Source organism: Borostomias antarcticus (genome assembly GCF_949987555.1).
Source record: "Borostomias antarcticus genome assembly, chromosome: 19".
Taxonomy (NCBI): domain Eukaryota; kingdom Metazoa; phylum Chordata; class Actinopteri; order Stomiiformes; family Stomiidae; genus Borostomias; species Borostomias antarcticus.
The window spans coordinates 19,019,295-19,031,794 of NC_140252.1; the positions used below are offsets into that span (position 1 = coordinate 19,019,295).

Below are 12,500 nucleotides of genomic sequence, written 5' to 3' on the forward strand. Positions count from 1 at the left end.
CCGGCCGGGCACCCTCCCTCCAGACCTGCGTGCTACAGGTCGGTAGCCTGACACCCAGACTGAACTAGCATTCCATTTCCCTTCACCATTCAGTCTGAAAGTGCTCCCATTGCAGCTGTTTTCCAGGATGGGCGTTCCTCAGCGATTAGCTCCTCCCCCCAACCAATCACAGCCTAAGCAATCGCATTCAAAGGACGCCGATTGGCCTGGTTGGAATCCCAACCGAGAAATCGTTCTGGACGAGAGCAACACTCATTATTCAATCATTAAAGTTGATTTGAATAGGGACAGATATAGTGTACATTGTTAGGTTGCGCAGCATCATAGCATGTATAGCTAATGCTTATTTCCAATGGCCGTCCCTAGAAGGGCCGTTAAAACTCCAGACTCTGAATCGCACTTCGCAAATGAAAGTGCGCGTGGCGATTGAGGGCCTGGAGCCGGTCGAACCGTTTAGAGGTTGAGAGAGGCTGAGATATCTCTGCTCTGAATTACGTGCCAACGCTCGGGGTGCCAAAATCAAGGTCGGGTGTCCAGTTAAGAGAACGGGGGTGCTCTTTAGGAATTCTTTCTAATTTCGCTGTGCCGAGGTCGCGAGCCGACGCGAAAAGGCGATGAGTCACACGTCTGAGAGCCGAGCGCTCGTCGACGCTACGCTAGCCCTACAGCCCACACACTCCTCCTCCTCCTCCATCCATGCTGCCGGGTCTCGACACACATGCCCGGACCCTGACCGGAGCATTTAACACCTCCTCCTCAGCTACTGACTAAGTATAGGCTGTTTCATTAGCGGCGGCGTGCTAACTGGCGAGAGCTGTGACTAACTGCCGGCGTCCGCCGAGCCCCGCTTAAACATCACACAATGACCGGAATGTCGGCCGCCGTGGAATTCCTCAAACACGGGCTAATTGCTGGTATGGCAGCCCCTCCCCCACCTGACCGACCTCTTCGCTGCTTACTGTGTGTGACCTACGACCCCAGTGGCATCTGACTGACATCTTTCCTCTTCTGAAACTTGGCGGTCGGGAGAGGATGTGGACGTTGTGATGCGCTCAGGCCGGAGAACAAGTCGCTTCATTCCTCCTGTATTCAGGCTATTGAACACCAACAGTGGTCATTTTAAATGACTGTTCACTAAACTTGGTTGTTTTTTTTTATAGGAATTATTCAACCATAAAATGTTTTATTTATCTATTTTGTACTGCTGCTTGTTGTTTGTCTGTTTGTCTTGTTGTTTATCTCTGACATATAACTACCTTGCCTGTGAGTTTTTAACTTGTGTGTGTATGGAATGGGTATAATCTGCAAATTAATTATTACCCTTCTTGGGACCAATAAAGTTGTCTGAATCTGAATCTTGAATCACTCAATTCAACAGCCTGATCACTCAAATTTCCACCCTCTCAAAACAGAAGACCCAGAATACGATCCGTTCTGTAGGATTGATTGGCCCAAAACTCCAGAACGGGACTTGAAGGTTTGTGGCATTTACCGTACGGTATCACCTTCTCTTCCAGCATGACAAACCAAACGCCTAGTCTCTCCCGGTCATCAGCACTACAGCTGAGGGGAAAGAGGTCAGGGGCCTAAGAGGCAAGCTCAACATACCTCAACATTTGAAGGGGCGGTGTTGGGGGGGGAGGGGGTCTTTAATCTCACAGAAATGTTTGATGATTGGGGATGGAAGTGTGTGTGTGTGTGTGTGTGTGTGGGGAGGGCTCTGTGGCAGACTGAAGCACCAGTCAACCCTGGGAAGGAATGCTCCACACAGAGGGGCTTCGCTGTGAGGCTGCCATAGCAACCCCTCACCACCTGCCATAGCAACCCCTCACCACCTGCCATAGCAGCCCTCCGCCGTCTTTCCGTGGGCGGAGCTTGTGTTTGTCGAACGGGCCCCGGCGACGGCACAGTAGCCGGCCGTGTTCGGGTTGGAAGTCGACCGTTCTCCACTCTCCCCCGTTTTAACTTGGGGTATTAGACAACGGCGAAGGGCGCGGAGAAGTTCGGTCTCAGACAACAGACTAAGGAGACGACTCTTTTCCCACCCGTCTCAGAAACCCAGAACTACTGGAGCGATAAATAGCTATTAGGCAGAGAGGCGCGGGGGGAGAGAGCGGAGAGCAGACAGGGAGGGAGCACGCTGCAAACGCTTCAACGCTTGGAGTCGGTCTCAGGAAACGTTGTAAAGACCAACATTTATCAGTCACACGCCTAGTACTTTCACAAGCGAGTTGGTTTAAAAAAAAAAAACAACTCCAGGCCCTAATCCTTCACTTTCCTCTCGCGTTCTCCATTACCATCCGACAGTAAACAAGCTCTGCTTCATTTGCGAACACTTGGCAGATCAGACTCTCGGTGTAAGGTCGTAAACACATAGAGTGTCATCTTAACCCGGCGGAGTCGGACGCGGCCGTTAGCCGTGTCACAGAACACGTGTTGCGCAACCACCTCCGCCGTCTCCAAGCAACCAGACACAGTGCAGCCAAGCAGAACTAAGCTAAGGGAATTAGCGAGCAGCGTCACGTGCGGCACCGACGGGTCCAGGTTCAGATCTCAGAGAGGAAGGAAGATCTTCCGGGTCTTTCTTGGGAGGTTTTCCCTCAGAGGGGAGGGACTGTGAGCCCAGGCCGTCCGGGGCACCGCAGCGGGAGTTGTAAGGTGCATACAGGCTACCACTGGAACAGATATGGGCGGCTTGGACAGAGCGCAGTCAGTTAGGAGGAATACTGATCAGGTTGAGCGGAAGATATTTGCTAGTATCATTTCCTGTTTCCTTCGTTAATGATGCGCTTCCTGTAAACTATCTTGGAAAGCAGGGCCCTAACACCTTAATAGTTTAGTGGATGAGTTGCTGAATTATAAGCAATAATTATCATATTTTCTCAATTATTTAAGAGAAATTATAAGAGCTATCGCATGTATTAGACAGGTTTTGAGTTGTTGTCGGTGTGTATTTTAGTGGTTATGAATGTATCATGTACTGTATTGCCATGTATTGTTTTGTTATGTGTCGTGTGTCTTACTGTGAGTATGAATTGCAAGGATGTAAATGGATATACTGTATATGAAATATTGTTAAGATTCATGTGGAAAGTTGCCTGATGAAGACCTAAGGGTCGAAACTGCGTATTTTCAATAAAGTGAACCGGGAGATATCAGTGGGAGATATCAGTGGGAGATATCAGTGGGAGATATCAGTGTGCAGATCTTTCCTCTCTTCTCAAGATTCATGTGGACCCCAGGAAAAGTAGCTACTGTTAACATACAGTAGCTAAAGGGGATATAAATAAATAAATACACAAACAAACAAACAAACGATGGCCAAATATGAAATGTAGCCTACTACTGTATTACTACTGTATGTCCTGTATGTGAACTGGGCTGGTGTCTCCTATAGGCGGAGTAGGATGATGCCTCAGTCTTTATTGCTTGATCGTGATAGGACAATTTAGCCTATAGGGCCTCCAAAAGTGTAGAGCCGGCCCTGTATGTGAACCACGTGTGGAGATACTGTAGGTCTGGCTATATGCGGTAAAAGTATCTCACTGACTCAGTGCGGGGTTTAAATTAATACTCTCACAGACATTTTTATTTTTGCAAAACTAAAATAGTCCCGGTCGGATAAATCTATCTGTCAAAAACTGACAACTTACTTCTCGAATATCTCCAACCCAAACTCAGTTTTTAACATAATTTAAAAGTGGTTCAACATCTTTTCTTTTTTTTGGTTTGGCAGTTTGGCCCGGAATACCACAGAGGGGGGCTTCAACGTGAGCAGAAGGAGAGGTTAACTGGGTCACCTCAGTCTCGGCATGAAACCTGAATCCATAGCAACAAACGAGACGTGTCCCTAATTTGAGCTTGAACAGTTAGGCTAGGCTATGCCTCGCATTCAGACAGAGTAACACATGAATGTTTAAAATGTCTCATTAGACGTATGAACGCCGGTGTCTGTGCCTCGGGCAACTCTGTGTGTTTAGAAGTCAAAGTTTATTGCCGATAAACACGCCCGCAGTCATCGGCTATGAAATCACATTTTCACGCAAACCACGTAACCTCAAACACCACGTTCATGAAAAGATTCTTGGCTAATGTGCTTGCAGTAGACTGCTTAGCAAGTAGGCTAGTGTGCTTTTTGATAAAAGTCCCCAGCTAGACCAAACATGTCAAGTCTTTAGTCCACCTCTGAACTGACACTAAAAGCGGTTTAAAAGGCATCTGGCGCTTCATTATTACATTTGTGTCATATTCTCTGTGATTAAGCAGATGACCTTTCTGTGGCTCCTCCAGCTGCAGTAAACCCGGCCCTCGCTGGAGTTTCTCTTGGCACTAAGATACTTACAACAAATAGAGGAGTTTGGAGGAGGGAGGGAGGGGGCTGTGTGTGTGTGTGTCTGAACTGAATGAGTGACAGAGAGGAAAGCTGAGCTGGCCTCAAACAACCTCTCTCTCTCCACCCCGTCACCCCTCAGTTCTAAAAACAAGTAAATCTAGCGGTCGGCCATGCCACACTGTTTGTGTTTATCTCTGCTGTGCTGCACATCCTCGTCTGTCTGCCTCCTCGCAGAAGAAAAACTGCCTTTAATCCAGTCAGCGTCAACAACCAGTCCGGCTGAACTCTTCCCAGCACCCCCTCCGTCAACCACAGTGGAGTTAGTTAGTTAGTAAAGGAATAGGTCCGTTATGACATATCTTAAAACGGCATGGTGGGCGGTTGGTCTGGTCTGGCTGAGGTGACTCTCTCTGTGTCACCGTGTAAAAGTGGGCGGGTGTGGCTAGAATAGTTGCCTCTCCTCCTGTCAGTGCTCCCCCAACCTCACACCCTCCTCCCGGCTCCAAAAACATCTCCTCCACCACCCCATCCACCCCACCCCACGTTACACCACCCCATCCACCCCACCCCACGTTACACAAGATCAATCCCGAGACTCATTTCTCATTACATGTAGTCTTAAAGGGATCCAGAGAGAGACTGATAGGACTGGAGGCTACGTGAGTGACAGGAACACCTTCATGCAAAATAAGAGATCAATGAATATTCAGAGACACTGTCACTTCCATGCTGCCAGGGGCATCAACACAACGACTCCCTGCTGTTCACACTCACCGTCAGGCTGATTGCTAGACCCGGAACACTGTGAATGAAGGGCCAATTTGAGCAAGAGCGTTCTGGAACACTTAATGGCATCACTCTCGCACTCAAGGTATCGCGTTATTATGGCTGTGGGCGTGCCTGGTTTGGTAGCTGACAGGTTGGATTCAGACAGAGAGCACAATGTTTTTGTTATAATAACGACGTTGACTGATTTCCGTGGGTGGCTGAGACCCTGTCTATGCAGGCTGCACCCATGTCACCTGTCACTTGCTAGACAACCCAAGCAGGCAGCTCTAGACCCTGTATTCTTAAAATAAAGGATAAGCAACTTCTGGTCTTTAAGCTATTTTTCTACGTGTTGTTCTCTATGCGTTGGCTACTTACCTGTCGCCCTGTGGTAGGTCTATATTATTCAAGATAACACCGGGAGTGTGTCATTCCTAAATAGTCTATGAGGGGGCGGAGTGCGCTTAGGACATGGGATAGTCAGGTGAATCTTTTTTTTTATAGCAAAAACAGACGGACCGTTAATCCAATTACCACCTATCATAATAAGAAAAGCAATTGCACTATTATTATTATTATTACTGTCATCAATACAGCGCGCAACTGGGGCGGTGCCGCGTTCAGGAGTTTGCGGGTTGCTGTGGTGCTCGAGTCGCCACAGATGCATGCGAGGATCGACGCTTATTAGGCTCCGTGGCCCCCAACATCTCACATAGGGGCCAAAATATTGAGCTTGTCTGAAGATGAAGGGGGAAGAACAGGACAAGCCAACCTACAATTCTCTTAAATAGCCTACTCTTATTCTCTCTAATGCCTATTTTTTTAAAGCAGGGACATTATAATGGTCAAAGCAGGGACATTAATGGCCATAATAGTGCTGACAACCGCTTAAAAAAGGCTGTAATTCTTTGTAGCACAGCATGAACAGGAATTTCATTAGAGTTCAGGTAGATAAATGCACACGTCGTCATACGCCTATAATGCTACCACTTGTTCACCCTCACGCAACACACAGGCTACTTATATATTTCTCTTAAAATACAGCTACGATTACACACAACAACGAGAAGAATACTGCGTAAAAAAAACGTGTGGGACAACAACCAACTGTCGCGTAGGAAACACGCTCACTCACCCAAAACACGAAGGAGTAGACGACGAGGAGCGTTTTCAGGCATGTTATCACTGGTTTGGTCTCCATCCTCCTCGGTGCCATAATACAGTAGTATAAGACGAAGCGCAGGGTTTTCAGTGAAGCTTGCTGTTGCTGTCTGTCCCCACTGGGTTGAGCTCCGTTGCCGCTCCGCAGTCCCGCAGCGCAGTCGCTCTGCTCTCACTGGCCGAGGAATGAGCGCTGCGCTCGGCCACGTCTCCGCGGTCTACCACGGGCCAGCGCGCCACCTGGCGGACTTCACGGGTTACTGAGAAAAAAGAGTGTATGCTATAAATTTACTATCCTACCTGTAGAACTATCTATGGTGGATATAGTAGGCTATGAAATTAACTATAGACTAGGCCTATTTTTTAATTTCAGCACTGGAAATTAAAGTAGCCTAATAGAGGCTATATGAGCGCTCAAATTAATAAACATTTGGTTAAGCGCCTACTAAGACTTTCCATTTGAAAGTGACTTTCCCCGTCATGTGACTCTGGGAGAGGCAACCATTCACAGCCCGGCAACAGATTTTACAACCTAGTGTTTCATGTGGGATGCTTGACATTTGCGAATTAATAGAATAGAATAGACTGTGTCTATCAGTAGGCCTAGGTGTAATTCGTATAGGTCAGGCGGGTCATTTAAAACAGAATAAATGTGAACTTTAGGCGAGGCCTATATTAGACCTAGACCCCCCCTAGCCAGTTGTAGCCTATTAAAATTGAATTATAGCCTGCTGGTTCTTCTTTGCCAATAACTGCCAATTCTATTATTAGGCTATTATATAATGAGGGCGTAGGAAGGCCTGGGATAGCCTAGGCTTTTATTTTGAAAACACTCCCGGAAGAGACTTCTGTCTGCAGTGAACACGTTCTGTTTATATTCCCATGCTCCCAATCTATGAACTATTAAGAAATGTTCTAATCTAGCGCATTTAAAATACCCGTTGGCTTCAACCGTAGACGATGACGGAAGCCCGGACGCGCCCCGGGGTCGGTGTTGGGGTGCTGGTCACCGATTCGGCAAACCCGAATTGCGTCCTTGTGGGAAAACGCAGGAGTGAAATGGGAAACGGAACGTAGCAGCTACCCGGTGGCCACCTAGAATTCGGGTACAGAGCCTACAGTGAGTGACTTTTACAGTTTGAATGAGATAAATTGATGGTGATTTCTAACATATGCAGGTTATTTGTAGTGAGTCGTGGGAGGAGTGCGCCCGCCGGGAGGTGATGGAGGAAACCGGGGTGCGTCTGAGGAACGTGCGCTTCGCGTCGGTGGTGAACTCCATCAACCTACAGCAACACTACCACTACGTCACGATCATCATGCAGGGCGAGCTGGACCGGAGTCACCCGGGAGAGCCCGTCAATCTGGAACCGGAAAAGAACGAAGGCGAGTTGGACTTAATAAGTGAATAGCCCACTAAATCAGACTGTGTTTTATGGACTGTATGTGGTCCTTGATACACCTTGATATGATTTTTATTTGCTCTCCTTCTCTCTCTTTATTTCTCTCTCTTTATCTCTATCTCTCTCTCCCTCCCACCCTCTCCTGCTTTCTCTCCTCCTCTCCCTCTCTGTCCCTCTCTCTCCCCCCTCTCTCTCTCCCCCTCTCTCTCCGTCTTCCTCTTTCTCCCTCTCTCTCACTCTCTCTCTCTGTCTCCCTATCTGCCCCCCCCCCACTCTCTCTCTCTCTCTCTCTCTCTCTCTCTCTCTCTCTCTCTCTCTCTCAGGTTGGACGTGGACTGGGTGGGACCAGTTTCCTGCTGAGGACGAACTCTTCCTGCCATTGGCTTGTTTAAGACAGCAGGGCTACCAGCCGTTCAGAGACACTGAGGGGGGACCACCAGACCCTCAACCTCACTAAGGGGGGGCCCACCAGACCCTCAACCTCACTAAGGCGCCCCCCCCCCCCCCCCCCCCCAAACCCTCAACCTCACTAAGGCGGGCCCCCCCCCCACCCCAAACCCTCAACATTACTAAGGGGGCCCCCCCAAACCCTCAACCTCACTAAGGCGGGGTCCACCAAACCCTCAACCTCACTAAGGCGGGGCCCACCAGACCCTCAACCTCACTAAGGGCCCCCCCCCCCCCCAAACCCTCAACCTCACTAAGGCGGGCCCCCCCCCCCAAACCCTCAACCTCACTAAGGGGGGCCCCCCAAACCCTCAACCTCACTAAGGGGGGCCCCCCCCCCCAAACCCTCAACCTCACTAAGGCGGGCCCCCCCCCCCCCCCCAAACCCTCAACCTCACTAAGGGGGCCCTACAAAACCTCCGATGACAGTTGCCTACAGACTTGACCTTACAGACTTGACCTTACAGATAACAGTGCAGCGAAGCGCCCTATAGGTGCGCTATGATCGGAAACTAGATCAATAAACTACCCTGTACCCAGCTGCTGAGTGTTGAATATGGTTGATTTTCAGAGAAATGCCTTTTAATATGATCCTGTTAGCTATTTCTTATTATGATGATTGACCTCTGAGTATGGCTGTTGGCTTGAGTTTTCGGTAAGAAACGGTGTCCCTCTTCCATAGACTTATGAGATAAAGACATTCCATGGCTGGTACACTCTGGGCCAAACACCATTGTTGTGGTTAGAGATAAAGGCCTGGGCGCCGAGGCGGCGTAGGTTAATGGGACAAAACAAGGCCACAGAAGAGACCAGAGAGACAGTCTTATCAGAGAAGAGACGAGGGAGGGGGGGACACTCAAACCGTCAACTGTACATTAGGCCATGCCATCGTCTTTTGTATGTAAAACCTTCTGGAATAAACCGCTTTTGCTTGAGGCTCAGATCCCGTGTTGGAGAGATTCATTTGGAATACACCTGAAAAGGAGACACTGGACTGTGTGGTATTGTGTGAGATCGGGGGCCGTCTTTTATTGAAATCAAAACAACGCAGAGCTGAAATAAGGACAATAATAAATGACAACGAAAGTCATCATGAGTATCAACAGAGCTGCAGCTGATCGTTTCTGCTATTCTCTGGTCCAGGCAGGCGATGGGTACCTGAGGAGACTGGCTGGCCTGCATGGAGAACGGGACTCAGATGACCGCTGTGATGTATCTCCGACTTCAACATGCTCTTTGTATTTTTGTTGTTGTTGTTTTTGCAACATTTGCACTGTTAAGGAAGAAAAAAATGTTTTCTGTCAGTGACGTTTTATTGATTTTAGTCATGGATTTTGATGTATCACAACACAGTGGGAATAAATATCACTGCAGTGTTCATTCAAGATGGATGTGCCAGTTTACAGTCAAACTCTTTGAGATATAAACAACAACAACAACACTGATACACACAACACATCAATATCTTAGTGGTGTTAGAATATCAAGTGAACGAACCAATCCCACCTGACCATTTTCAGCTGAACCGATTGGCTGACGTCCGTGTGCAGTAAAAGTCCTACAGCGGTAGCCGTAGTTACACTGGGTGCAAGTGAACTAAACACATAAGACAAGTAGGACCTCAGCTCCTCATCAGGGAGAGGACTGACAGACTAGATAATGGACAGCTTATAAGAGGGTACATCCCCAGCTAGGGGTCGGATATAAAAGTCAACAAAAGTCGAGATGGATGATGTCAGAGATCCAATGCCTGCCACCTAATCGGGCAGCCAGAGGGATGAATCTTGGGTGAAGTGTAAAAGGTAGTGCAGCGAACGTGGGGGGAGGGGGCGTAAGAGAACTCGCCCTAAGTGGGGATCGAACCAATGACCTGCCGCTAACCGCAACACCAAGAGAGCCAGCTCCTTTGCCGGAGCTATAAATGAGCCTTATAGAGGGGTCGTTACGGTAGGAATCACTGTATACTCAATTTTTTTTAAATCTTGTTTTTTATTTTCATTTTGTACTCTTCTTTTTTGTGTGATTTCATCACCATGAAAGAAACGGCCTTGGGTGTTCTGAATACCTTCTTCAGTCACATGGGTGGGGTCACCACTTCTGGGAACTCGTCAGCAGTCATTTCTTATTAATGTGTCATCCGCAAGTTGCCTTGAAGATTCTTTGTCATAGTCAGACATATTCAAAACCCCACTAACCCTTCCCCTATCAGCTGGTTTCATTATAACAGATTCACCAGACTGCTAGTAACTGCAGTCTTCATAAACCACGACAAACTTGTTTTGCTGTTAAGTTGCTGTAAGAATAAGTCTGCTGTTAAGTTGCTGTAAGAATTGAATTGATGCGTATTCCTTTAACAGCTAATCCACATCTTCCTCGACTGTTCTACAGTATGGTCTCAGAATGAGAGGTGCGATTTGAGGAAGTGAAAACAACTTTTGCCGCTAAGTGGTGTCTGACACATCAGGCGTGGGAGGCTGGATGTGGTTCCCTTCTGACGAAAATTGAATCAGAGAACAATTCCTGGATGTGACACGATGTCGTATAAAGTCCTTCCCCAGCGGGACAAGGTGAACCAACCCTTCTTGAGACAGTGAGAGCTGGAGAAGTTGGTAGGGTGAGCAGGATGACACTGGGCTCGGTTCTGCTGGTTCTGGTTCTGGTTCTGGTCCTACAGGGCGGACAGTCTCAACGGAGGAGGTGAGTCCGGTCTGGGGGGAGCAGAACGCGACACAACTACCTGAAAGAACCTCTGGAATATTCTATTGACCTACACAAAACTAACAGATTATATCTTGAATGTTTCCTTGTAGTTGCTTTTTGTGAATCCTTTTGTTAGGCTGCCTAGAATGAATACAATTGTGTGCGTGTGTGTGTGTGTGTGTGTGTGTGTGTGCGTGTGTGTGTGTGTGCGTGTGTGTGTGTGTGTGTGTGTCACAGAAATCTCAGTGTTCTTCAGAGTTCTCAGTGGAACTATGATTACAACAAGTATCACACAATGGCAGAGGTGAGACAACTTACAAACCGTCTTCACATAAAAACACACACACATTCCACACACACCAATACACCACACACACACACACACACACACACACACACACACACACACACACACACACACCGGTCTCTGAGCTCTAAGGTGCTGCTGTCCCTCCCTCCAGATCAGTGCTTGGATGCAGCAGATAGAGAGAGAGAACCCAGAGGTGGTGTCCTCCATGGTGTACGGACAGACCTACGAGAAGAGGAACATCACCCTGATGAAGGTACAGAACCAGGGTTCCTGAGCAGAGGAACATCACCCTGATGAAGGTACAGAACCAGGGTTCCTGAGCAGAGGAACATCACCCTGATGAAGGTACAGAACCAGGGTTCCTGAGCAGAGGAACATCACCCTGATAAAGGTACAGAACCAGGGTTCCTGAGCAGAGGAACATCACCCTGATGAAGGTACAGAACCAGGGTTCCTGAGCAGAGGAACATCACCCTGATGAAGGTACAGAACCAGGGTTCCTGAGCAGAGGAACATCACCCTGATGAAACATGCCTGCACTAGTGCAATGATAATCCTAGACACAGCTGTTGAGATGTATGTGTGTGTGTGTGTGTGTGTGTGTGTGTGTGTGTGTGTGTGTGTGTGTCTGTGTGTGTGTGTGTGTGTGTGTGTGTGTGTGTGTGTGTGCATGTGTGTGTGTGTGTGTGCGTGTGTGTGTGTGTGTGTGTGTGTGTGTGTGCGCACCAGTTTAAACCAGGCTCTCCTCTTGCTTGGTGTGTTCCAGATTGGTCTGAAGTCTACCTTGTTAAAGAAGGCTGTCTGGGTGGACTGTGGTATACACGCCAGAGAGTGGATCTCCCCTGCTTTCTGCCAGTACTTCGTTAAAGAGGTGTGTGTGTGTGTGTGTGTGTGTGTGTGTGTGTGTGTGCGTGCGAGCAAGTGTGTGCATGCGTGCGGGGAGTTTGTACCCTACCGTGTTTCAGCATCCACCAACTCCGCCCACAGATCCTGAGAACATACAAAACGGACACCAAGGTGAATGAGATGTTGAAAAACCTGGATCTCTACGTCACCCCTGTGCTGAACATGGACGGCTACGAGTACAGCTGGAAGGACAACACAGTGAGCCTCTGCCTCTCCTACCTAAGACCAACTTAGTCTAGCAGGAGGGGCCCTCAGATTTTGAGGTACCCCTACCCGAGTTAGAACAAAACACAACCATGCTTTTTCATATCCGCTATGTGTCCCATTAATGAGATGGATGGTTGTGGAACTTTAGTTTTGTGGGAAATACGTTTTTTGGGCTATTCTTTAACTGTCATAAATCGCGTTTCCATTACACCTAGAACTGCGCAAAACCTAAATATCGGAATAAAAAATTGGTAATGGAAACACC

At 48.1% G+C, this 12,500-nt stretch overlaps 3 protein-coding genes across 3 annotated transcripts in view; 2 read left to right on the forward strand and 1 right to left on the reverse strand.

Moving 5' to 3' along the window:
• Window positions 1-6,375, reverse strand: part of LOC311321429 (tetraspanin-7-like) — a 26,604-nt gene extending 20,229 nt beyond the window's left edge. The window contains exon 1 of the mRNA XM_084453410.1: window positions 6,237-6,375. Coding sequence (XP_084309536.1) covers window positions 6,237-6,317 — 81 coding nt within the window. The 5' untranslated portion in view covers window positions 6,318-6,375. The remainder of the gene's footprint in view (window positions 1-6,236) is intronic.
• Window positions 6,376-7,222: 847 nt separating this feature from the next.
• Window positions 7,223-8,122, forward strand: nudt15 (nudix (nucleoside diphosphate linked moiety X)-type motif 15; the record flags this gene model as incomplete). The annotated part of the gene is given in 4 exon segments (XM_084454061.1): window positions 7,223-7,336; window positions 7,340-7,368; window positions 7,452-7,648; window positions 7,989-8,122. Coding segments are annotated over 4 exon segments (474 nt in total).
• Window positions 8,123-10,735: 2,613 nt separating this feature from the next.
• LOC311322051 (carboxypeptidase O-like) overlaps window positions 10,736-12,500 on the forward strand; it is a gene marked incomplete at both ends in the record, with an annotated part of 3,813 nt that continues 2,048 nt past the window's right edge. Inside the window, 5 exons of the mRNA XM_084454062.1 lie at window positions 10,736-10,809; window positions 11,050-11,116; window positions 11,274-11,375; window positions 11,889-11,993; window positions 12,110-12,226. Coding sequence (XP_084310188.1) covers window positions 10,736-10,809; window positions 11,050-11,116; window positions 11,274-11,375; window positions 11,889-11,993; window positions 12,110-12,226 — 465 coding nt within the window. The remainder of the gene's footprint in view (window positions 10,810-11,049; window positions 11,117-11,273; window positions 11,376-11,888; window positions 11,994-12,109; window positions 12,227-12,500) is intronic.